Source organism: Oreochromis aureus, linkage group 6 (assembly GCF_013358895.1).
Source record: "Oreochromis aureus strain Israel breed Guangdong linkage group 6, ZZ_aureus, whole genome shotgun sequence".
Taxonomy (NCBI): Eukaryota; Metazoa; Chordata; class Actinopteri; order Cichliformes; family Cichlidae; genus Oreochromis; species Oreochromis aureus.
Genome location: NC_052947.1, coordinates 28353058 through 28381048, shown reverse-complemented (window position 1 = coordinate 28381048; position 27991 = coordinate 28353058). Strand labels below are relative to the sequence as shown.

The window sequence follows — 27991 nt, the reverse complement described above, 5'->3', positions numbered from 1 at the left end:
AATTGTATTTCATTTGATGACCATTCTTAATCTCAAATTAAGAAATGGGCACCAATGCACCAATTCCATTATGCTGTATAATACAATGAATCTGGTACAATGAATCCTCATAATTAAGTTTAGTGATAAACTGAGGACAAAGCAACAGACTGACTCTAACTGTAATTTAGCTGGTGCAACTTCAACATCATTAACCAACCATTAACAAAATGCACTTTTTGTTTCATCAATAATTGGTTTTGTTAATAACTTTTGGAATTGCAGTGAAGGACTAGCATTCTTCCTGTGAATCATCAGTAAAGATTATTCCTTGATTAGTTGCCAGGAAAGAGATGATTCTTCAGTATGGCTAGTATTGCAAATTTGAATGTGAGGGTTCAATAGAGTCTGAGCGACATGAATTTTCTTCAGCAGAATGTGTGGGTGAAGTTTGTATATCTTTGTATTTGCCCCCCCCAAAAAAATACATACCGGGGAGGGTATTTTATTTTTATTTTTCAAAAAGGTCTATGGCCACCCACATCTGTGCAGTTCCTCTTTATAAGATTGTAGACAACAACAACAAAAAAATACTGCGCATTTAATTGTGCAATATTTATTTATTTATTTATTTTTTTAGAGGAAATTGCCCAGGCTTTTCAAAGAAGTACAAGTTTTCTTGTCGATGCCAATCTACTGTGCATTTATGCAGCATAGATTCCAAGTGAACTAGAAAGTAGATTAAGAATGACTATGAGTCCATGTTGTCTGCAGCTGTCCGTGTGCATGTCCAATATGAAGCAAATGTGTGACTGTGTGTGTCTGCATGTCTGCTTGATCTTGCCTGTAGCGCCTCGGTCACTTTGCTGTGGTTAGATTTTGTAGTGCAGCTCCGAGGTCCGTACCCAAACTTCCTCCAGCTCTGTTTAGTCTGCATTACTAGTATATACTTCAATTGACCACACACACTACACAGGTTCTATACACTCATTTACCGTTTACATGGCCCTCATCATCATATGGAAATGTTTATATCTACTCCAAGATGCAGCTGCTCCAGCTGTATTTATCATTTCTGTTATCAGAAGACATCATTTTTCAGATCGTAAATACTTGGGGGGGGGAGGGCGGGCCTGAGCCATTTTCAGTGTGAATATGATAATCCCAAGAATAAAATTTTAATGTATTGGTTTCCCTTTCAATATAAACTAATTATTCAACTTAAAGCTAAAATGAGCAAAAACCTTTGCTTTAAATTACAAAACATGTTGCTTTATTTCAATTTTTTCAGAGATTTTAATTTTAAGCCCTAGAAGATGAGGATTGTAAAATTCCTAAATCCTTATTTAGTCTGCATTTGTGACAAATTTTTTTTGTTTTGTTTTGTTTTGTTTTGGGGTTTTTTTTTCATGGCAAAGAATGGTATGTGCAGTCTGATATATATGTATGTCTAATATGTGTTTTTTTTTTTGTTTTTTGTTTTGCTTTTTGTTTTGTTTTGTTTTTCTCTCTCTGTTGAATAATATCAGATAAGTCTATCTTGAGCTGAAAGTCTAACATTTTTCAGCTCTGCTGCTTTACTACTGAATGTTATATGGCATGTGGAACTCTAGTGACATGATTTTATTAAAGTATACCTGTTATGCTCATATAACTCCATATCATTATTCCTTGACTCTTTTTGAGTAGTTTTAAGATTCACCGTATAAAGTAATGCATAATTAGCTTATACTGGGGCTTTTTGGAGCGTTGAAGTCGTTGAAGTTAATCTTCTGTCATTTCAGCTCCCATATCTTTAAGGTCAGCCGTACTGTAAACCACCTTTCCTGTGTCTTTCCTTGCAAACACCAGGTTGGTGATTCTTAGGCACTTCATTTATGTCTAGGAGTAGAAAGAGCAGTTGGAAACGGATCATTTAGAGCAGTCTGATGCCTGAGATTTTGTCTGATAGTTACATTTTTATTATTAGTGATTGTATAGTCATTATTGAGATCATTATTTGAAACTTTGCTCATATTTCCTGTGAGCATCTGCCATTGTAACTCTATATGACAAAGTGGAATAATAATGAGTGGATGAACGTGGACCTATCTTATTTTTCCATTACTTTGCAGACAATGAGCCAGAGTCAGTGCTGTATTAATCTTACCCATGGACTAACTGCCCTCGGGTGCAATTGTCTTATCACTAAAATGATAACACAATGTTATCATCTTGGTTAGTTTTTCATGATTTAGCATGGACAGCACTTTGTCAAAAGGCTGGCGGTTGGAGCACTTTTACTTTTTCCTGGTCAGTTTCAAAAATATATAACACTTGGTACTTTCATTATTGGTTGTTTTGAATTTCAGCATTACAGACACTGACTCTCGGGGATGTAATTACATAATGTGAGTGAGAAGGAAACAAGTCGTTCCGCACTGAGGTCATCACAGTTTCTGTTGGTGCTCAGATTTCATGTTTTGGGGTAACTAACCCTCAGGTTTCTGCTATGTAAAATTATACTCTGTTTCATTGATATATTTGTTTTTAGTTGACTTGTGGATTTTCCTATTAAATTTAGGACATAAATCTAATAGGAAAGGCACACCAAAGAAGAAATAAAGGAGCATTGCTCTGGAGAGATGTCAGCTCTCTTTAACTTAAGATTAATGATACTTGATATCCGATCAGGCTACGGTTATTTGTTTTGAGTCATTACTGTTAAAAATGACAAATTAAACCTGGCTTTAACATTTTTTGGCGGTTTATTTGTATCTTAACACAGCACTGTGTTTTAGGAAGCATTTGGCATATATAAGGAGTCTAAGTAATGAAATCTCACAGGGCGCTGCCATTCACATAACTCAGCGTTACTGTTCCCCACTCATGACCTGCATTTTATCACGTATGCTTGTTGACACATTTATTACACTTTATTAGTTACACCTATACTACGTTACACTATAGTCTGTGAATTTGCCTCTCTTAATAGCTTTGTAAAACTTGTTCCGTTGTTTCAGTCAGTCTTTAGTTTAATCTGCTTTTCAAATTACTTTTGAACTTGGTGGCATCAGTATAGAGCGAGCAGGAAAATGGAAAGACTGAACACCTCAGTATTGCATAACAACCTCTGACGGGAGAAGAGGTGGGCTTCAATATGCAGAACACATTAAACTTTCCAAGTGCTTCAAGAGGATTTTCCTGCTGAATATGGAGGAAAAATATCACCTTTTGCTTTTCATATGGCTGCAGAATAACATTTCTGACAGCCCTTACTAAATTCTTAGCTTAAAGGTATTACTCCATACATATTTTATTAAAATATGTATATGCATACATATTTTACTAAAATATGTATAGACTAATACAAAAGTAACCATTCTCTAGTATGATGTACAATGTGTATGACAATGTATATGTAGTCCCCAGCCAACATCAGTGTACAAAGTGTTTGTGTGGGATGATTATACCTTTTCAAAAATTGAATTTGAGCATGTCTAAAGGCAGGTATTTGATTTACAAAAGATTTTTCAGCAGCGATTGCATTGCAATTAAAATACCCCTGGTTTTGTCTCCCTGTCACTGCCTAAACTATATAAATCCTCTAGGGTTGCAACTGGCAGACACCTTTGTTTGTTAATCTTTCAATTATTATTTTTTTTGGCTCTAACATCAAAAACTTGCAGTTTCCTTGAGCCAAAGGTGATATGCAGCTTTGGCTCTTTTTCCCTTTCAACCCAACAGTCTAAACCCCAAATATCTTCAGTTTACGTTTATCTTAAAGTCAGTTCAAATTTGGGAATGTAAAACCAAACATACTGAGTTTCTGCTTAAAAGATACAGCTTGAAGCTTTGAACTGCCCATTGCAACACTCATTACAAGTTTCTATACCGAATTTTTTTTTTCTTTTTGTCTTATTACTTTTTTCGTTTTTGAACAGGATGTCCCTCATCTCTCTGTCATTTCTCTCTCTCTTCCTTCCTCTCCTTCACTCACCCCCGGATCTAGTCCAGACAGCTGTCAGACGACTCTGTCGGTGTGGCTCCAGTTTGGTGTACTTTTTTTTTTTTCGTTATCTGTTTTATGCATGTCGTGCACGCATGCACCTACACACAAACACGCGCGTGCGTGTAAACGCACACTTCCTGTGCCAGTTCCTCAACACAGCACAGTACTTAATGCTTGTCAAAGTGTGTTTGGGGACTCTGAGGGGGTGTTGGGGACTCTGAGGGGATTCCAGGGACCCCTAGAAAGAAAGTAATGTTCTCTATTTTTAATCCTTTTAACATAGAGAAAGTGAAATTAGATTCAGTTGATGGTTTAAATATAAGGCCAACGGAAAACATTATGTCAAATCAAAATTATATATATATATATCTATCTATATCTATATATAATTTATTTCTTTTCTTCTCATGAAAGTAAAAACGTGGACAATATGCAACATCCACAAATGTTATTATTGTCAGGAAGGAAGGCAAGACTTCAGGGACCATACTTTCTTCCCCCTCAATGTTCTACTGCTACTGTTTAAGCTGTCAGACTGCCCATCTCTGTTTGTGTGAGTCTCTGGTAGACCACTCAGCCAATACTGTATGAACACACAAGCACGTACACTGCCACTCACGTTACCCCCTCCCCAAAAACACACACACACACACACACACACACACACACACACACACACACACACACACACACACACACACACACACACACACACACACACACACACACACACACACATTCACTCCCTGCTCTCTGCTCTCTGTCTGTGTTTTTAGTGTAACTGTTTATACAGTTTTGGAGGATGTAAGTGATGCAGCGTTGGAGATTAGGATCATGTAGCTCAAACTCTGAACATAATCAAAATAACAGTTCCAGGTGCAAAGGTCCAAGAGTAAAGAAAGATGATTCCTTCTGTGCTTCCTATTATTTGTCAGCTTTGAGGGATTTGACTCCTCATTTCCTCATTCACCACTGTTAAACATGTTTTGATAATATTCCTGAATTAGGAGAATATTTGAGGAAGGTTGCAGACTCTTGAATCAAAATCAACATTAATATAACACCCGCTTGATAATAAAGCTTTATTGCAATGTTTAAAGCAATTTTTCATTTTGATAATGTTAGTGAGTTCAGCCAGTTTTGAGATGTATGTGGCAGATTGGGTTGGATGACATAAATCACATATTGTTTTCTCAGAGTAATCATACACAGGTTATAAAATTATCAAGTAGATCAATAAATTAATTTTCTTAAGATTAGATGAATATTTTTAACCTAATCTTAAATACCAGTGCTGTCTAACTTTTTTACTCCACATAAACATGATTGCAGCACGGTGTCACGGTGGTTAGCACTGTTGCCGCACAGCAAGAAGGTCCTGAGTTCAATTCCACCATCAGGCCAGGGTCTTTCTGTGCGGAGTTTGCATGTTCTCCCCGTGTTTGCGTGGGTTCCCTCCGGGTACTCCGGCTTCCTCCCACCGTCCAAAGACATGCAGCTTGTGGGGATAGGTTAATTGGATAATCGAAATTGTCACTAGGTGTGAATGTGCGAGTGAATGTGAATGTGAGTGTGAATGGTTGTCTGTCCCTGTGTGTTGGCCCTGCGACAGACTGGCGACCTGTCCAGGGTGTACCCCGCCTCTCGCCCTATGACAGCTGGGATAGGCTCCAGCGCCCCCCGCGACCCTGAAAAGGATAAGCGGAAGCGAATGGATGGATGGATAAACATGATTGGTTTTAACAGTTTCTCAATATTTCTAAACCTGTGCTAAGATTATTATTAAACTTCAGCACAGTGGTTAGCATTGTTACCTCACAGCAAGGAGGTCCTGAGTTCAATGTTCACCATCTGGCTAGGCCTTTCTGCGTGGAGTTTGCATGCTCTCCTCATGTTTGCATGGGTTCTCTCCGGGTATGGCTTCCTTCCACAGTCCAAAGATATGCAATTAGTGGGATTAGGTTAATTGATAATTTTAAATTGCCAATAGCTGTGAATGTGAATGGTTGTCTGTCTCTGTGTTAGCCCTGCGACAGACTGGTGACCTGTCCAGAGTGTATCCCACCTTTTGGCCTATAATAGCTGAGATAGGCTCCAAGCCCACTGGGTCCCTGATTAGGGTAAGTGGAAGAGAATAGGTGGATGGATGAATATAACTACACATAAAGGCAGAGATCTGACCTTGAAATTGCTCTATGCAATTAGAATATAAAATCTGAAACTAAAAACTTGACTTTTTGATGTCAATTTTTAGGGGAAAAAAGATCTCCTAACTACCAAGTATGATCAGATACTTGCTTCACAGATGTGCTCTTGTCACTGTCCTCTATGTATATGTATATATATATGAATATGAGAAGAGTGACAGGAAATATAACATGCACTGCAACACTTCTGTCATCGCTCTTTCTCTCCTACCTCTGTCTTCACACTAGGTGCCTATCTCTCACCGTTTAGTCTCACACTTCTGTCAGCTATTACACCTCTTTCTCAATGTCCTGTCAACTAGAATAGAGCTGCAAGATGAATAAAGACATAGGGTGTATTCACACTAGATAAGGTTACCTTGTACCTGTAAGTGTGAACACACCTATTTTCCACTGATTGTGCCCCCTACCTGGCTGGCCTGCTCTCACACTGTGCTTTAGTGGTCTAGGTCTAAGTAGGTTTCAAATGGTCTCAGTAGATCAGTTACTTTTGTGCTTTTTTTTGTTTGTTTTGTTTTGTTTTTGTTTTTTTGTTTTTTTACATCTTTCAAGCACACACAGAAACTTTTGAAATATACTTTTTGAAGAGCAGAAGTTTTTTGTTTTATTTTTTTTGGGAATACCCGGGGAAGAAGTGCCACATAAAAACCATCTTAAACCTTACTTTAGGTGGTAGTCTACCAAATTTGATAAGACTAAATTTGTGGAGACTGTTCATAAATTAATCCATTCATATGGAAATAAATCCACGTAAATATTCTTTTTGTGTTACTTTGTGCACAGACATGCAGTCTATACTAGTTATAATTTTCAAATAACCAGTTGGCAATAATGAACCCATAGTTGCCTTTTAAGATACAGTTATTATGACACAGACAAGCATTTTCTGCACACAATTTTACATGTACTGAATAGCAAATAAACACAATATACATATAGAATTAGGCATTCGTACTGAAAATTATTAGATTAAAGTAGTTTCAAACTTATAGCCATGTCAAAGCAGTCATTTGACCTTTTTGGCTGTCTGCACACAGGTAAGCAACTGCAGGAGCAAATTGCCCCTTTGGGTGAACTGAAGGCCGTATAAGCAGCAATGTTTTTCTATTTCTAATGGCCGTCTTCCTTTGTCTCCTCCTTAGTTTCTTCTACATGAAAGAAATCCCTCTTCCAGCCCAAACCTTACATAGTTTGACATCTGAATCACAGTAGCCTTCTAATCTTAGATATTGACAAAAATTACTTTACATTCTTGAACCACTATTTACTTGAATCCCATCCATTGTGGTCTGTCCTCATAAAGGTCCTGGACCAGCATTCCACCAGCTAAAGTATTAGACCAAAGTAAGCTATTTCCCAGTCACAAGTGTACCTAATAAGTCACATGTGAATAACTTTTCTCTGGTATATTATACTTCAATGTATCTGAATCGAGCGTTATTCTTCCTGTATGATTATTCCATTTACTTTGTGACTCAGGCTTTAGATGGTCTTGCTTGACTCACAGCTCATTTCCTTTTCCTTAATCCTTTTATGTTATTATCTGGACCTAGATTCTTTACTGACTTCTCCACATCTTTCATCAGTGATTTCATGAGATTAAAACTCTCTACATGTAGTTCTTATATGCCAGCTTCCCTGCATCTAATATGCTAATTTAGAATAATCTTTGTATTTTATTAGGTGATATGGAAAAACCAAAACTCTTTCAGTAGTTGTTCTGATATTATTTGGAGAATATCATAGCATTATATTTTATTATAGGCAGGATTGCTCAATTAACTTTCCATGTAACTATGAATTAAAAGTATATAAATAGAGATCTTTTTAATACATTTGACCATTTTTTAAGCTTTATGCCAGTTATCATTAAATTTGATGGTAGTCAAACGCAAGCCTGATTTATTGATGGTTCATAATGAAATCATATGTGTGGAAACAATTGAGCTTCATTACATGAACTTTTCATTTTTTATTTATGGCGTGCACTCAATAGATTTCCAGACAAAATCCTGCCCTACTTTTTCTTATCTCTCATTACCATCCCTGCTACTCCTCCCTCACTGTCATTCCCAAGTTATTTTACACCCCCCCCCCCGCCCCGCTGTATTTCTGTCCATTTCTCCCCCTCTATTGTCTGCATTCCACAGATTTGTGACTGTAGATATACCTTTCTCCCCCCTTCCTAACATTCCTTCCTCCCTCCTCATTCCACCGTAAATTCCTGCCTCCAGATGAACATTTTGCCTTTACCCTCTCACCCCTATCTCTGTAGTGACTACATTCACTCTAAATTCCTGCCTGCAAATTGTTGGCATCTCCTCAGGGAGCAGAGAGGAGGGGGAGTGTCAGCTGTAGACTACTGGCCTCTCAACTGAGTGACACAATTGGCATCCTGAGCATTTACTGGGCTCATGGAAGGCTCAGTGTAGGAGGCTGAGAAATCGAGTAATGGTTTTATAGAAGAAGTACACTGTAGATTAGGTTTTGGAGACCCATAAATGCTTATTCATACCACATCACTATTTTATTTTTATTTATTTATTTTTGCGCGAGTGTACTCGCTGCAGTAAGATAAACTTGCATATAGACGACTTGTGCTGACGTCTTCCCCTCATGAGCTCTATTCCTTGTATTGTAGTGAGCAAGTAAATGAGGAAGGGAAGTGGAAGTGTTTGGTTTAACTTTTAAACAATACTTTGATGAGATAGCATAAGGGAGTTGTAAGAGTCATAATAGAGCCAAATCTGAGGACGTTGCAGGCCTTCCCTCTTATTATCCTTATCACAAAGGCTACCAGGATCCCACCAGGTGTACTACAGAGGTAGGAAAAAATATCTATGCAGCTCTTGGTGCCAAATATTTCCATTAAAATATGCCATTTCCTTAATTACTTTGTCTTAACAAAGTCACTCCTAGCAGTGGCAGTCTTGTAGACTTTGGTCATTTTAGAAGCAAGTTTGCTTAGATGTAGAGACATTTAATCCCAATGTTCTTCAGATAAACTCCACACACTGGTAGTGTGGCTTGGTGTATCTTGGTGTGGAATAATGATTATAACTTTTTTTTTTTTTTTTTGTAAATTAAGTCCTTTTATTATGTTTTTGTTGATGTTGTTTTTTTGCTGTTGTTTTTTTTTTTCAATTTTTTTTCCAAATTGACAAAGAAGTTGTTAACAGGGTCTCAAGCACCTTAGTTTAGCAGCTTGAAGCTTTATTCCCAACCCACATTGGCAGGCAGCAAGTGAAATGTGTTCAGAGGCGAGAGCAATAAAATTCTGGCTTTGGGCCATAAATGCATTTCATTACTTGGCAGATGAGACTTGGTAAAGTAGAAAAGTATTAGTTTTTTTCCCCTATATTGTTAATCTTCCAAATCTGATATGTTTTTGTGCAACTTTCTGTCCCTGAAGCCACTTGCATTGTGCTATAGGTGCATACTTGAATATGCAGGCCAGTGCATTACTGAAGAAGTAGTTGTCTATATAGAAATCCTATAGAAATTAATCATTTTTATGATCATTTAGGTCTAGGTGAGTGACCTCCATTTAATTTCCAGCAATTGTGAAAAAAAGCTCATCAGAATAAAATGATACAGCTCTTGGTACAACCACACCCATTTATATTTCTTTATTATTATTTTTAATTGCTGTGCTGTTTTGCCCCTCCATAAAAAGCCCTAACTGTTTCGATGCTTAGTTCAGCCAAGATTAGGGTTAGGATTTAGGGTTTACAGTGAGGTTTAAAATATCATAGTTAATAGTCAAACTTGACACCCTGGCAAAAGCTGTTAAATATGACTCAGCTTGTGAATTGCATTTGACCTCCTCATTCTGGCTGTGTTATGTTTAATCCAGCCCCAACGGATTATATTTCACTTTGTGCTTTAGAGTGTGTCATTGCCTGTTGGGTCATTGAACTTTTTCATTTTGTTTATTTGTTTGCGAGAATGCCTTTTTTGGCAGAAAACTGGAATTCTGCTTAACAATATTTAAAGTGCTTACATAACAGAAGGCCTTTCTCACCCTGCCCTGCATGTGTTTTAGCGAGACCTGAGCTTTCATCGAGCTTCTTCTCAAAGTCAATAGTGTTGAACATTTTCTTTTGCACCACACAGTTTACTATGCTAATATTTGGTAACTCTGAGGCTTGATGGGCTTAATGCTATCTAAATTAAATACCAGCACAGCAGTAAACTTGCACATTAGTTTAATCATCACAACTTAAGGCAAATATGCACTAAACTGAACTTGAAACAATCAACATGATACTGAAAAACTGTGCTCTTTATGAGAGCGTTCCCTCCAAGTTCAACAGCAGGGTGGTGCTGATGCAGCATTTGTTGACTGTACTGTCCTTGGATTGCTGCTGGATAATTAATTGAGCAAATGGACCACAAAATGGCTGCATTTGGCTGTGGTGTTAGCTGTGCGCAATCACACACTCATCCACTGGGGTTCCTCGGACAGAGTAACCCAGCTCTGCTCTGTCTGAGAATGCAGTAGGCTAAAGGCATGCTGGTGGTTGTGCAGTGAACTGGAGAGTGCAAATCGTACACATTTGTGAGCTGTAATGAAGCTCATGCACTTTTTCTTATCATCCGTTTTTATAAATATTATTTTTTTCCATTCATCTTTACATTTTCAGGGTCTGCAGGCAGTTTGGTCAGTTTATTAACATTTATTCATTGATTGACAGATCAAGCAATTACATTTAGTTTGTGGTGCAGTTGCCAGATTTGTATCATGTCAAGGTTCTTTTTATTAATATTGTTGAGATTTTACTCTGGTCCTTTGTAACCGAAGTCCTCGAATGGAATTAAACTCATTAACTTGCAATCTATTCTGACCGTTAGGCTCACGGGACACTCAAAGGATCTGGAGTCCGATCCTACCCCTCACCCCTTTTCCGAACAAATGCAGGGCATTTAACAACTGTTAATGACATCTTGTGCAGGGTCCCTTGAGAAAACAAGTCAGAATCACCCGGCACCCCCAGTCCGTGTCTGTTTATGACCTTATGACCAGAACTAATACCAACCTTCATCTTGACACTTTTATTCTGACAGATGGAGATGTTACAAAGGTGCCACCCATCTAAATGCCTCCCTTTGTGATCAAAGACACTCATAGTATTTTGTTGTCTTTTCTTTTTTTAATTCACAGTATAATCATAACCAAATGTGAATTCATGGAAATTACAGGGGTGGCAATGAAGAGTAAAGCTTTTTTTTTTTCCAGTTGTAAGATGTAATTACTCTATTTCAAATTTGCCCTCTGTCTACCTAAGTTGTAGCAAGTGAAAGTATCACCATATGAAATCATTTTATAATCTGAGAAGATGGTATCCTGACTTTTAACCTGAGGTGATGGGACAAAAAATGCATTGTAAGGAAAAGTAATTAAAAGTCAAAACATTTAATTGTTAGTTGTTTATAGCCTGTGTCCTCGTTTTAACACATTCAAATGTAGGTTTGGAAGGTTTTCATGGGCTTAAATGGTATACTTCCAGTTCCCCTGGGGAAGTGGTACCATTGACCTCTGAAATGTACAGACATATTGTCTGGATTAGTGAAAGGGCACTGTCTGTCTCCATATCCCTTAGCTACCAGACAGTGGTAAAAACATTATCCTTCTATGTTAATTGCTTAGCTGGATAAGCTTGGTTTGGGGTAACCGTTTCACTGGCTTATTTCAGCCCGTGGAATGCGGTGATCCACTTGCAAATTATCCCAAAACAGCAGCTGCTCCTTTAAATCATTTTGAATAAACAATGGAGTAGAGTTGACCCCATTTTGAACTTTTAACTGCCACCACAGCTTTGTTTAAGATGAGAGCAATATTGGGTGGTCAGAGGACTACGTTAGGAGGAAGCTATATATTTATTGATCTTTTCCGCAAGAATCACAGTACACAGTATGCACAGTATGTGACTATGATTTTTAACAAAAATACTGTGGAATATATTGGCTATGCATGTTTAAAGTTGATTATTCAAACACTGGAGTGAGAAGAGTGTGAAAATACATGCCGTTCTCTTGAAGTTTTTAACTCGGCTGATATTTGATGTAAGTTAATCATCTAAATTTCCTGCCATTGCAAGACTAGGAAAAAAAACAATCGAAATAGCTATAGGGATTATTATTTATTGTTTTAGTTTGTACTGTTAGTATTTACAATCTTAAGATTACCTACCAAGAACGTCTACCACTGTAACCTGTATTTAAGATTAAATGAATTGTTAGAAATCTCGGTATAACATCAGCAGCCAAACAGAATTCTTGAAACAGGAGATGTTGTGCTAAAACTCATACATCTAAAATACCAGGAATTCAGGAATAGGTTGTCATCCTTTTATTAAACAATAGAGAAAATGACAGTTAGTGGTTGTCATTTGTGACTGTGCAAGTGTTCTGTCAGACTTACTATCTTTCCCCTTGCTTTTAAAATGAGGTTTTATGGTGGGGATGATGACCCATAGACAACACAAAGGACAGCCTCACCCCAGGGCTTCGTGGTGGTTTACTGTTTCCTAGTTGACCTAGCTTTCCGTGTTAGGATCTGAATGAGTCTGGTCTCCTGCCAGCCATGGCTTGCCTGCTCACGTGGCAGCTATTCAACACTGTCGGATCCCTAGAGGGCACAGTGTGAGATTTGACTCATTGGTGATTGAGGTTCACAGTGGAAGAGTGTGCACATGTGTAGATAAGATTATAAAAATATTTATGCATATTTTCTAAATCCTTATGGGACTGCTGTAAATTGATATAGAAATTAGAAATCTGATATGGAATAGTGGTAAAAGCTGCAATAACTCAAATAGGGGCTTCTTTGTTGTGTTTTTTTTTTTTTAAGCTTTTTTATTTGTACAAAGTCCCGTTTATCCTGTGACACAGCGTTATTAATTAATTTCTGTTATATTCTATTTAGTCCATATTACTAAGATTCTACCAAATTCATGTTTTCCAAAAGCATTAGGTACGTTTTGTATTCATCATAAAGTACCTAAAATCATGTTCTGTGCCAGTTAAGTCGCAATTCTTTTTTCTGTATTCTGGTGCTTTTAGTCATTTCTTTTATTACTTTGCTTTTGCTGTAATTGTTTTTGTTTTCTTTGGCATCTCAGTTCTCCTTAATAAGCTAATTGGAGGAGGATGCTTTCTCCCTGATTTGAAAGGTGAGAAGTTCATTAGCTCATCAATAATGAAGATCTCTTCTCTAAAAAGCACTTAGTACAAACTCACATGTCCATATGGGTTACATTCCAGAACTAGTTGTTTCATGAAATTTCACTTTTAATATTGCCTTGTTCCCTCCCATGCTCTTACAGCACAAATTTAGAAAATCACCAGTAAGATAGTTACCTGCTGTAATTATTTCTATCCCTCTTAGAGCTTGTGTTAGTCTTATTTCACTGATTATTCATTTGTTGTGCAAGTTACGCCCCCTTTAACATATTAATCACTATCAGTAGCTTTATTCTGGTGTGCCTGGCGGCACAGTTAGTGAGAGGCCATTGATAACAAGAAAGAGGATTTTTCTCCCTGTGGTAATTGTGGCTGAGACAGTGGAGCAGTGTGCAGATTAATCCCTTAATTTTCACTAACACAGTTTGGTAACTTAAGAGCCAAGTGCACCCAATTTAACCTGCTAGCTACTAATCTGTGCTGCCTTTTCAGCACTGGTGAGTGCACACACTGCTGTTGGGTCTACACTACAGAGTTCTTTGAGGTTACCAGCCTGGCTCCTGACCTCTAAATGACAACCCATGTCTCCAGTTCGCGCAATGATATATTTGAAATAAATGAAGACAGATCAGACTATAGAGAAATTCACTTAGAATATGAGTTAGAAAATTTCTAAGAGAGAAACTGAGTAGAGTGTATATATATATATATGTATATATATATATGTATATATATATATCTTATGATACACTTTGTAAAGCCTACATATTAAATATGCAAATAAATATCCTACAAATAAATGGGATAAAGGTGATGCATATGACTTTACTTTTTAATATTTATTATTAAAAGCTTCAGTTGTTGTGAATAACCACACCACACTGCGCCCTATAATCAGGAACAAACTAAAGGCTTTCTTTTTTTTTCTTTTTTTTTGGGGGGGGGGGGGACTGAATGATCAAAGCTTTTACTCAGTTACTCATTTTGGCTTGACTGTGTTGATTGTATTCAGCAGACAAGAATTTCAAAGCAGAAGACCAAATGAGCTTTCTGACCAAGATTGTACTGCTAACACTTTGAAATACATCTGCATTATAGACTCCTACAAATACCCTGAAGGATAGGTTTCATGCCTATCCTGATCATTTTAGGGTTTTTTTTTCCTTTTCTTTTCTTTTTTTTTCTTTTTTTTTTTTTTTGTAGTAGTGTTTAGTCTGTCCTGCCAAGATTTTAGACCTCTTGTTTCTCCTGTTTTTCACTTGTTGGCCAACATAACCGTGTCCATTTTGTCCCACGGGAGGTTATTTTGGCTGCTTCTGATTTGGCCTGCACCCATACTGTTGGCTTTGGCTGTGTAATTTCCCCCGACAAGTGGATGGTTAGTGTTCATCCAGTCAACGCAGTTTGGTTTGTGTTGAGATTGTCTGTTCCTGTGTTGTGATTCTGTGATTCTGATTTGACTGACTGTATCATTTTGGTCACTGTCAAAGTCTCCACATTCAATGGCTGTAATGCTAGGTTTGTTTCTCAAGTCTGCCTCATATCTTTATCGGATGTAGTGCTCGTTAGTGGCAGGTTCTCACACACACACGCGATCTGTTATATAATCCATGTACACAATAGATGGCCACTGTTTTGGTGTGTCTTAATGCGGTTGAAAGATGGAGCAAAGCTTCTAGTTTGACAAACTGTGTGAATTTGTGTTGAATATTTTTCTTCTTTTACATAAGGAACAGTTTATTTGCTGTGCCGAATCAAATGGTAAATGATGTATGCAATAGGTAATTGCTTTATAATGGCTTTATAATGGCTTTATCCATAGTACCTAGGTATATAGTCTATTGCAGCTCAGATTGTTTTATATAGTTATATATTTTTTCATAGTCTGTAGCATATTTCTAATATGGAGTTTTATAATTGTTTTTTATGCTTTTAGTTATTGTTTATACTATAGCTTTTATATGTGTACATTTTTGTTTGGCATTTGTTGTGGACAGCAAAGAGAATTTCTTTGGACGAGGAAACATGTTTCTTTATTGTGAATATGACAATATAACTTTGAAGCTTGAAACTCTGCTGCCATAAACGTCTGATCCATGGCAGCTTTTAACCTACACTGTATATAGTATAGCTGTCGTCCTGTGTTCTGCTGCAAGTAGGTGCTGGTTAAGCATTATATAACAGCTCTTCTACTGGAAACTTACCTTTTGGACTCATCAGAAATTAAAGTTCTCAGTTGAGGCTAAGAAAACAGAAAGGGGGCATGGCTTACAATGAATTCTGTTTTTAGCGTTTCTTCTTTTTTATTTTGACACAAGAAAAGCTTATATGCAGCAAAAAGATGAGACTTATGTTTGTGGGCAGATGTTATACCTTTACAGCTCATTGAGCTGCCTTGGGCTCAGCAGAAGATTTGCAGTACCTCCTGTTTAAGTTGTTCTAGATTAACTGTGGTGTTTACTTTCTTGCTCAGAGACTAAAACTGAGTGAGTCTATTTGGAAAGAGAGAAGTTACCTGTACCTGTATTAATAATGTATTGGATTGGAAGGGCTTGCCCAGTACCGTGAATAGAAAGCAGTGAATATTAAAATAGATGGATGGCTAAAAGCATTAAGAGAGACTGAATAGACTGATATTTTTTTTTTATTTTTTTATTTTTTTTAGTGCCTTTTTGTGATAGGGATCTTTGTCTGTCTGCTGGCAGTGAAGGGTGCTTATTTAACTTCCTTTTACATCTTTCACCTTTTCACTGTTGTTTTTTCTAAACATTCATTGTGCAAGTTTTCTCTGCCACCGCTCGTGTTTTTTCTTCTTCTTTTTTTCCCCCCTTCTATGCTTGGCCTACTTTGTCTTACTCTGTAAGCATCATAAGATTGTCCAGCCAATTCCAGACAAAACTTGATTTCACCTATATCATATAGCATGTAGTACTACAAAATATTTAGGACTAGAAAAATTAAGATTTAAAAGGTGAAAAGGGTATACCATAGCCAAGCATGGACATAGTTTCCCTCTCGTTTCTTTTGAGAGCTAGTGTATACAGTCTGTGATGCAAACCCCCATAGACTTGCTTGCTACAAGAAAAAGAACTTGTCTGTTCAATATTTTACAGTGAGAAACTCTTAACAAGTGTCTCAGCCCACAAGGGACTGTGAAAATGGACAAACCAAGACGTAGGCCAAAAGAGAGTAGTACCTACTTAGGCTTAGTAACTTAAAAAATAATTAATGAAATTGGGAAAAGCTTTTACTAAAATTAGAGACAGAAAATTATTATTTAACATGTCAAACATGTATACATTATGTATATTAAATTGTGTTTTTTAATAGCTTTTTGACATATATGAAACATATTTTTGGCCATTTTTGGGGGGGAAATATGGCCAAATACAAAAAAATATAGAAAGAATTTTTGACATGATATTGAATATTGTTTGAATGCTGCTTCAAAATGTTTATGGCAAATGTATCTGAATCACTTTGTTTTGTTTTGTTTTTTGTGTTTGTTGGCAAAAAAGTAAAAGAAAACAATCTCTGTTTCTTTTTTTCCCCCCAGTTCTGTGTGCAAAGAACCTGGCAAAGAAAGACTTCTTTCGTAAGTAAAAACTATTTTTATTTATAAGATGCTATTCCTGTCCTGTTCCCTCTCTTGTACATTAGAATGCTTTGTCAGCAGTGGTGGTTTGCAGCATTTTGAAGTGGAAAACTGTAAAATAAGTCCCTTAGGAGCTATCTGTCTATTAAACACAACAGGAGCCCTGGTACACTCATGGACCCAATGCTAACTCAAATTCTGGTAATAGGAATGTGGTACACTGGAACATAAAAGGCAGGATGGATATCACTCTTTCATTTAAACCGATCAAATACTGCAAATAATAACGGTACTAGATTTAGTGGTTACATTTACAGTTTAGTTTAAGAGTATAAGAGTTTATACTTAGTTTTTTTGTTTGTTTTTTTTAATTAAAACTTAAACTCATTGGTTAACTAATCTCAAAGGATTACATACCTTGATTATTGAATTTAAATCCAAAATCATCAGGTAAACGACTACAAAAAAATTGTTTTAAAACCTTTTTGCCTTCCAGCTGTTAAAGTAAAAAAAAAAAATTGCAATGTAAAAATAGGATTAAAACATACCTTACATTAGCTCTAACAGCTAATAGCGCAGCTTATGTTTAGAAAAAAAGGGGGGAAAAAAACAACTTAAAAATTTATTTAAAAATAAATTGCCCAGTGCTTTGGCCAGGCCTGGCGTCGACTCACTCAGCCGGCCGCTGGGCTTGCAGTACACTGCACTGCAGAAACCCTGCCAAAGTATACAGCCAAGAAATGCACTGTTTTTACTTCAGTTGGAAGTTATGGTTTCTCTGAAAGCAGTGAACTGCCAAAAGCAGCTTGTACTTCATTTTTGTCTAAAAAAATATGCTCATATGTATATACACAAACACACAGCCACAACAAAGGAAGTTCCAAGACACCACTGAGTGACTGAACAGGTTTATCTTGCGTAAAGTGTCTGCGCTCAGTCTCATACCTCGGCAGTTTAAAAAACATACACATGCATGCACAGACCTAGGCAGGGACCCTAAGATAAATACACCATGAAGAATCTCTTATCAGATTTCCAAATGAGTGTGATACTGTGAACAGACTTGTCTTAAAGTTTTTCTGCATATTGCTTCATATGTTCCATTTGTTGTGTAAATGTTTCACAAAATATAATAGCTTGCGAGAAGCTTTTAATTGTAATTTCTCACTTAAAAAAAATTCTTCATTTTAAACATAAGATAAAGAGTGTTAAAGTTAGTATTTTAACTTAATACACCTATTAAACAGGTATTTATATCGGTTATAACATGAAATAGGAAGCTGACCAAAATGTACAAAACAAGACTGTTGATTAGACTAATAACTTTCTTTATATTGTCCATATATTTACCCACATGCTTACACAGCAACACGTGCATCTGACGTTCATCCTCATGGGCCATCATGTGCCGTCTCTGCTGGTTTCATGACCTTCACATGAACCTGAGTTTAGTTTTAGTCAGACACTGCAGGGATTTTATCAGCATGTTTCTGTTACATATGGAAAATGTAATGTTTAATGGACTACAGCTGATTATTACTGTTAAAAAGCAAGGGGGGAAAACACAGAGAAAATCAACAAGTAATTTTAAGAGGAACTTGCACAAAGTAGTGGTGTAGCTGTCAACCTGACTGTCTGTAAATGAGGACAACCAGATAAACTTGTCACTGCGATCTCAAAGGAGTGACAAAAATAAGGGTTAAAAACGGTGTCACCTCTAGTGCCTCCATGATGAGGGTATTGGTGTACCCACAGGGTTTGTACTGAGGTTAAACAAAATGTCTGTCCACTTTTACAGGGTTGCCAGATCCCTTTGCCAAAGTGGTGGTGGATGGTTCAGGACAATGCCACTCTACAGATACTGTGAGAAATACGCTGGACCCAAAATGGAATCAACATTATGATCTGTAAGTCAACAGGAGAAGCAGTGTGCCAGATTGCTGCTTACTCTTTGTGGCTAATTAAAAAACAAATGCAGTAATAGTGTGCGTTTACTATCAATCAAATTATGAAATGGTCAAAGGAAACATAGAAGGAATGTAGTGTACTGATTTTGCTCACTCACTTGTCTTTGTGTGAAAGGAAGGTAGATTGATTTGTATCTTTCCCCTGTTAAAAACAAAACAAAACAACCTAATAAATTACATGGAAACAAAACCTGTAGCGTAACATTTCAGGCATTCCATACCACAGGCCTCACAAAAGGTATTTTCATGACATTTTACGGGGAGGGAGCCAACTTGTATTGATATGGTGCTCTAAAGTAACAGGTTATGTCTATTTTTGGAGCATTTTTGGGAGTAACTCTAGAACAGTCTTCTGTGTGAATCTGAAGACTTTTTTGGCAAGCTAACTTTGTCTCAACTAAATGTGGATCACACACATTTAAAGCTCTACTTTATTTTAATCTCTTTTAGGATTAGCCACATATCATCAGCCTTTGTAAGTCTATGCAACTTAAATCTTGAAACCTGCTCTTTCATCAAGAAAGAGCTCCTTTCATTTTCTTTCCGTCCCCAATGTTTAAAAACAACTTCTGTTTGTTACGGACGAAGTATAAAATAATGTGTTAATCATCTTGTCTGTGGTCTCAGATATTGATTTCACTGGGGCTGTGCACTCTGAATGTTAATCTCTACCGAGGATTGTGTTGACAGGCCATTACAAGAACTGATCACAGTAAACCCCACTTTTAATTATGCCTATGTACTGGTGAGAGATGAAACAGTGGTAACAGTGAGGGAATATGAGGCCTGAAGAATGAGCCATGGAGAAATAGATGCACACATGAAGTCCAAAAGAAAGACGGTGTCAAGTTACAGGGTGAAAATATGTATCGCGATTGGTATTTTGGCTCACTGTCTAGCAATTGGTTTAGTTTATCCTCGTTTTTTGCCATCACAGCTTCTTCGGTTCATCGTCTTATAAGTTAGGAATAAAACTGACAGTTGTCTCCATGTTTGCTTCTGTTCAACAGCATCGACGTGTGCGACATTTTTGTTGTTCAGTTAACATCTGTGACCAGATTACACTGTAATAATAATGTGATAATGTGAATAATAATGTGAACAGCTAAACAAATCATACCTGGGCAATCAATCTGAATTTGCGACTAATTTGCAAGGTTAAAGATTGCCCTCTGAGTTACTTTTTATGTAATGAATAACAGTAATTTATAATAATATAATTATTAATCATGCACACAGCCTTTAAATTAATGCAAATGTTAAAGTATACACTTTCGGTGAACATGCATTTGTGAGGGTTTCTCATTTTTCTACAGCTACAGATGGATAATTTGAATTTTTTTGCTCCGTCAACAATGACCTCAGATTCCCTCCGTTTACATAATTCTCCTCCCCTCTCTGTTTCCCCACCCTCTCAGAGAGAGTGTATTCCCCACCCGCGACCCCTGGCCTCTTTCTCTGGTTCAGGAAATGGCTAACATGCCACAGAAAGCAAATGGGAGTGTGGGCTTGGCAGATCGCCAGCTCACCACACCCCCAACCTCAGCCTCTAGCTTTAGGAGGTGGGGTCTTTTTCAGCATGACGCTGGTTCTGACAGGGGCCTTGTTATTGTAAATACACTAAAAAAAATTATGTGCTTTTTTAGACTACAATTTACGCACTATAATTCCCCTTGGTGTCCTGCACTGAAGATATTTGAGGACACAAGCCAACTTTAAAAAAAAGAACAAAAACTAGTAAGTGTTGAAAGTTTATGAACTCTGTAGTATGCAGGTCTTGTTTTGGCAGGTTGTCTTTTCATGCTTGGCCTCTTATTTCCAAGCTTTTCAGTACAAGTCTTCACATTGCTTTGGTTGGGAGTATTGGATTTGCTTGCTGCTCCCTCTGGCTTTCCCCAAGAGACGTTAAATTCTGTACATGTTGTGCTGTACAGCCTGATGTAATTCAGCAGTCTTTACGCATCCTAATTGAACAAGATTTGATTTGTTCCCAGTGATAAAGTGTTGAACACATAGATGGCATTAGCGCTGATTCCTTCTGGCGTTCGTTGACATCCAGATCAATACTATATTAGTAGTAGTTGTCAACCCAACTCTCCTCAATACAGATCGCTTGACACAGTCGTTACCTCTTAGGGCTGCACGATTTTGCATAAAATGAGAATCACGATTTTTTTGCTTAGAATTGAGATCACGATTCTCTCACGATTTTCTTTTCCAATATAAATATTTATTGCACTTATTAACTGCACATCAACTTTGTAACAGTTGAGACTGAACATGAAAACAATAAATAAACATAAAAACAATAAATGCCTCACATTTTGTGGTTGCCGCAAAATGTTGTGCTGCTTGAAATTCCGTCTCCACCGTTGCTCGACACTGCGTGTATAGAGCAGGTAGTGCAACAATAGAAAAATAGCAACAATAGAAAAATAGTTGCGGGACGGCACTGTGTAGCATTTGTGTAGGGTGTTGATCATTTTCCTAAATCCCTTGTTTTGCACAGCGTTGATGGGAGCCATATCTTTGGTCAGGTGATAAGTAATAGCCTCTGTAATTTCTTTGTGCCTGCGGGAGTTCGACGTGTATAGGGAAGCGCTGTATAAGGTTCCCGTTATTGATGTTTGGGTGGTTGACCGGGACGGATTTTCTCCTGTCACTTTCTCGTCATCCCTGACGTGTTCTCCGTTGTTTTTTCCCTGCCAATTTGAGCATCACACGACACAGCTTCTGTATCACGTGGTATAAGGCTCCGCCCTTGTCATTTGTTGAGCAGGAAGAGTGAGCGCTTGTTTTCATGCAGATTACGTCCCGGATCAAAATGCGGTACAATCGTCGTTGTCTTTTTTTTTTTTTTTTTTTTTTTTTTATTCGTTGTCATTTGGAAATGAGATCGCACATAAGTATGAATTGAGATCGCGATTTTCTAACGATTAATCGTGCAGCCCTATTACCTCTACATCAAATTTACCTACCTACAGTTTAATAAAAAGGTGTTAATTTTGCTGCTGCTGCTGTGGCTAATATCCTTGCTTTTTTTTTCCCCTTAAATGTGTATGTGGATGAGAGAGAGACACACACACAGTATTGTCCCAAATTTAGACCAGTAAGCTTTTTGTTTTCCTAAAAACATGACGAAGGCCCCTCAGACCTCTAGATCAACTTCATGTGTTATGCACTTGCTAGCATCTGTGTGACTTATTGAGAATGATGTCAGATACACAGTGCTCAGTGCGTAAATAAACCAAAGAATTCAAGCAAAAATAAAGGTTTCTGGGAAGGTTTCCTAACAGAGTGATGAACTGTGCATGCTTAACCGTGTTTCTCCTTAAATACATTTCTTTTTCGTAAAATTACCCTTTAAACTTGGGTTTTGACTATAAGGTTTGCATCTCATTTTTATCTGTAGTTCATTTACACAAATACACTCAACAGAAGTGCTTTGCGTACAGATGAGAAGGAGGGAAAAAAAAGTGTTCAAAACAACATTCTCACACTGTGTTTAAGTTCAGCTGAAGAATGTCTTTTGAAGCTGTGTTTACACAGAATGTGATTGCACGATCACAATCCAATCACAAAGCCGAGTCGGTCGGCTCCAACAAGTTCAGAATTTTATTGATGTTATAAATTGTGAATAAAAATTTGTGACAAACACAAGGGCTGAATCCTTGCACAGCTCAAGCTATATGTATTTATTACTTTCTTATTCATTCCAGATATTAAAATGGGAACATTTTGATCCTTTATGCTCTTTACATTTTAAGTTTCTGTATTTTTGCCCTGTTATCATCATCTTTTTTTCTTTTTTTTTAAATTCATGAGAGAGATGAAGAGTTACAGGAAAGAAGTTAGCATAGCAACATAAAGACAATTTTCTCTTAAGCAATAGGAAATAATTAATAGATTACAGAAAAATTTCAAGGTTTTTCAGCGAGAACTTTAGGAGCCTGCACTTGTTTTCACATCCCATCTCTCCCCAGAATCATCTATTGAAAACAGGAAGCCTTGGTTAATTCACACTTTAGAGATGTGTCATATCAGCATTTCAATTCAGCCATAAACCGTCCTGCAAAGTTTACTCAACTTTCATCAGACAGACTACCCAGTGCCTCACTGTTGCTAAATTCGAGATTGTTTGAAGTGTTATGTCAGTATGTTTTTGTGAGTCAGGAAATGACTTTTTCAACTTCTCTTATCTGGCGACAGTCTTTCATAGTCTTGTCAGCAATTTAGCTTTTTTTTTTCCTAAATCTGTTGCTTTGAGGTGGTGCTTTGCACAGCATACCTCCGCATCAGAGACTTGTTTAATCTAAACCACACTGTGTAGAAAGAAAACATTAAAAAAGTATGGTTTCTTTTTACCCCAGCACACAAAAAGCTGGAACTAAACTGAAACATAACAAGAAAGAACAGAAAATGTAATAATCCTAATGATTTTGTGTGTCAATTTCAACACCCTTGCAAATATGCTGTATAATTAACTCATCTTTATGTTAAAAAACTGGAGCTTAATTGATGCAAAGAAAATTGTGTATTCGTTCATCAATTTGCCATTAAATGGTGTTAAAGTGAGATTGTAACAAACATGCGCAGTGAAGAACACGTTAATATTTACTGGGAAGCAAAAGGTGTGCCAATGTGCTACTGGATTCTGGTCATAAGAATATCTTATCATTTTACCAACATCCTTGATTTGGCTTTCATACCAAACCTATATGTTTTGATGTGTTGAGCAGGAAAATCCCCTCCATGCTACTGCGATGCAGCATAATAGCAAAACAGCTGCTAGACTGTAATTACGTGTGTGTTAGTGAATGTGAGATTTGAATATTGTGTTTACTGTAAGAGCTGCCTAAGCCTCAGACAGCGGTGAAGCACATCACGGGGACTTCCTCTGTTCCTAAACCACGACTAGACTGGCCTCAGCTGTGCTGATTCTACACATGCACATGCACATGCACACGCACACGCACACATGTGCACACGCACACATGTGCACACAAACAGTGACAGAAGTTACTTTGAAATGTGCCTCATTACAAAGTGTACATCTAAAACTCTGTGACAGGTTCAGAGAGAAGTACATGCAAAATAGAAGGTTATGGTTTTGTGTTTTTCTGCTTTTTGGCTTAGTTTTTAGTAACTGTAATAATTCTTAGGAAATCTCTGGAGCACAGGGTTATTGTAACTTGTGAGTTCATTCCATTTTTAAATTTTAAATTTCTAAATTTCATATCCCTCTTCTTAAGGGTTGAGGCTCTGAGCACACGTGTCTTGGAACTTTTTTTTTTTCCAAGTACAGTGTCAAGACTTAAAAGCTTTTGTCATTACTCATCGTTTCTATTTTATTGACCTGTCTTTTTTTCCCACTTTCTTTCTCTCACACCATCAGATACATTGGAAAGTCAGACTCCATAACCATCAGTGTATGGAACCACAAGAAGATCCACAAAAAGCAGGGCGCGGGTTTCCTGGGTTGTGTACGCCTCCTGTCTAATGCCATTAACAGACTCAAAGACACGGGCTGTAAGTAGCTGTTTGTATTTTTGTGAGTATGAATTTAGGTGTTTCTTTCGCATTGACTGAAAACAGGTCAGTGTTCTGTTTTTCTACAGCTTTTGCCATAAGGCGACCTGTCAAGATTGTTATTGAAGTGTGATTCAGTTAGGTATGCCAAGTTAACCTTTGTTCACACATTCTGCACTGAACTTATCGCACACAAACAAATGTGTGAATCAAACCAAATGTCTCCAGACAGCCTAGGTTGCAGACTTGACGTTCGTCTTTCCTGTGCCTCTGCTGGTTGCAGCAATAGATGGCATGCCTGCTGCTACATGTGTAGCATGTGAGCTGTGTCCTAGCCTGCAACCAGCTACAGCATATATGCCAGCCATTCATTGCTATAAGATTTATGGCAACTTCTTATAACATATTACAAATATTGCTTGCTGCAGACATCTGGCTCCTGTGACCAAATCAGTGCCAGTAGTTCTATTTTAAAGCAACACGACTTTCTTGTCAGAAAAAAAGAGGAAGAAACATGCTGCTGATTGATGGATGGTATGAGATAATCACTGGTTGCCCCAGAACAAGATCCCAACATACTTGTACAGATGCTTACATTCTCGAATGAGCAGTTCTTAATCTACATGCTTAAGACCGTCACCCCACTGTTACGGTCTTTTATTTCAAATATATTCTGCGCATTCCAAACGCTTGTTAACCCTGCCTAACTTTTTGGCAGTACCAGACACATATACCCTTAACCAAAGTCCAGACTGTCAAATTAACATTCCTTTCAGTCATTCTCATCTTTTCCTTCAATCTGTCTTCCTGGCCTGGCCTAAACACAGGCCGTCAGACTTGTACCAGACCACACTGAGTTACAGTTATCCCTTTTTATATGTATCCAAATTTTTCTCTGTTCCAGTCTGCTTGTCTTTCTCCAAAAAACTCTTATGGAGTTGTCAAATAATGTCACTTACTGAAGTGTTTTCTTAATCCAAACTGCAATATTGAAGCTATTAATGCATGAATTCCATGAATGCAAGCAGTTGTAGTTTGGCTGGCCCAGATGCGACAGCCTCTTATTCCAACTTCTAACTGTCAAGCTAAATACTTCACATAAGCATTCAGAATAGTTTCCAGCACCTTTTTGTATTTGCTAAATGGTATTTCTGGCTCATGAAATTCCCCCTAATCCTCAGAAAACCACAACAGCATTATTGTTGCCACAAAAGGGACCTTGACAACCTAGGAAAGCCTGGTGCAATACTTTTACCTCACTATGACGGGGGACTTAAATTTATCCACTTCCAGAGGCAGACAGTTTAGGCTCCAGACAAGCCACTTACTGTGCAGTCAACATGGCAGAAATTATACTTTATCTCAGCCACAGAAAGTGGACAGGGAGGCATGTTCTGTGACAGGTCCTTGCTTTATGCCTTTGTCCTCGTCCTGTGTTGTGCAGATACATGAATTCATATTTAGACACATGAATGGAGCCCACTCTGTGGTCTAACCAAGATGTGCACATACACAGGCATAAACATAAAAACAACCCAAACACACAAAAAGGCATTACTGGAATTGCCTGAGTTCCTGCAAGTCATATTCATACACATAGCACACTCTGCCATCCAATATAAACACAAAACCCTTACAAAACTTCCCCTACACACAGACACACACACACACACAGACACACACACACACACACACACACACACACACACACACAGTGCTCTTGCACGGTCTTGCAAAAGGGCATCTAGCATGGTTGCCTAGTTTACTAGAAGGTTGTTTGGCTTTACACTGAACTCATTTCCTGTTTTAGCATTACAGACACAAACCTCTAAGTCATCTGCCTCATTTCTGTACCCACAAACTCGCTAACACACTCACACACAGACACACAGACCACCAGTTTTTCAAAATGACTTGCCTTACTATATGGTACACTCACTTTGAACTTTGCTTTTTGTGCTTGATATTGATACTGTTGATGCAACGTCTTGTTATTTTTCCTGATGTGCTGATAGTGATACTGTTGATTCTACAGTTTTTACACATACATGCAGACATGGCAAACGTGTCTAGACAGCTATGCATGATCTAAATGAAGCGACTCTTAAACATGTGGCTCTGCATGTGCACATTGACACATATTTATGCAGTTTAGTCTATTGCAGCACAAAGTTTTTAAAGCTCTGAGGAATTGAATGGTGTGGTGAGGGCTTGTGGTTAAAGGTCTGTAAATGTTCTGTCTCTCCGTTTTTCCTCCTCTCTTATTTAAGAAAAAAATCTGCTTACTATTCTGGCCATATAAGGCTCAGACCATCCCTGTTTAGTCTAGACACATATCTGGAACAGATGCACTTGTTCTCACACAAACCCGCAGGCAATATAGAAATGAGCTATATGCTTCTTCCCAGTTAAACTATTAAATGTGCAAAATAAGTCATGCACAAACCAAAGACATGACAAATCTTTACTTTAGAGTTGGCTTATGGTGAGCTGGAGTGTCTCTTTATCTTGCTTTCTTTCACGCTGTCTCTTTTGCATATTTCTGTTTCTTTTACACTCAACCTACATCTTGTGTTTAGCCAACACACACACACCCGTACACACACATGTTGTGTTGTTAATGGAAATTAATTGATATCACCCCTTCACTGGTCAATTGGAATATGTCCAAATCTCCTTGCAGGATCTAGCTTCTCTGTGTGCGTGTATGTGAAAGCGAGAGAGGGAGACGAGACGAGTGTATCTGTGTCTGGATCTTGTTCAGTGACTTGGATTATGTTCCTCTGCTGTTTGTGTCTAGCACCACTGCCCCTTCCTGAGCAGACAGTGAATTCTTACTTACTCAGAAACAACAAGGCTAATTACAGTTTGTGTCCAGACATAGCTACATTTGCTGTCTCCTGAGTCAGATGTCTCTTTTTATTAACTGCTATTGAACTTGCATGTTAAAAATTGGGTTATCACCACTCATTTGAAACCAGCGGCGGTCCAATTTACAGACTTAGAAAAACATTATATGGACATTTGAAGAATTCTCTATACATGCACAGAAATATGGGCTTAAAGCCTTTTTTCAAAAATCCAGTGGTTTTTATGGTTTCTTGCACTATTTAAAACACACACAAAAAATGCTAATCCTGGCTCAACTTTTTGCCATAATTCAAAGTTCTCACTTGTGTCATCTGGTTTCGCCGTAACAAATGCTCAGCTTATGGGTTTAAACCTGGATTTTTATTTATTTTTTTTACATCCCAGTAGTTATAACAATCTTGTATTTATATCCTGTGCTGCCTACACAACTTATTTTTTTTTCTTTAGTGTCATTATTGGTGTGACTCCTCGAGGTACACTTTTAAAGGTTAAACATGCAGGAGATGCTGAATCCCTTTTTCTATTTTGTTTGCAGATCAGAGACTCGACCTGAATAAACTGGGCCCCAATGACAATGATACTGTGAGAGGACAGATAGTAGGTAAGAAATACTGTTATCACTGCATAAACTGCATGTTTAAGTGTGTGGGTATTGTTTCCCATTTGC

General features: G+C 37.6%; 1 protein-coding gene across 2 annotated transcripts in view; it reads left to right on the top strand.

Moving 5' to 3' along the window:
• The window catches only part of LOC116311809 (E3 ubiquitin-protein ligase SMURF2-like), a 61370-nt gene that overhangs the window by 8775 nt on the left and 24604 nt on the right, over positions 1-27991 (top strand). For both annotated transcript variants that reach the window (XM_039613828.1, XM_031729021.2), the window contains exons 2-5: positions 16919-16957; positions 18756-18864; positions 24320-24453; positions 27860-27925. In XM_039613828.1, coding sequence (XP_039469762.1) covers positions 16919-16957; positions 18756-18864; positions 24320-24453; positions 27860-27925 — 348 coding nt within the window. The remainder of the gene's footprint in view (positions 1-16918; positions 16958-18755; positions 18865-24319; positions 24454-27859; positions 27926-27991) is intronic.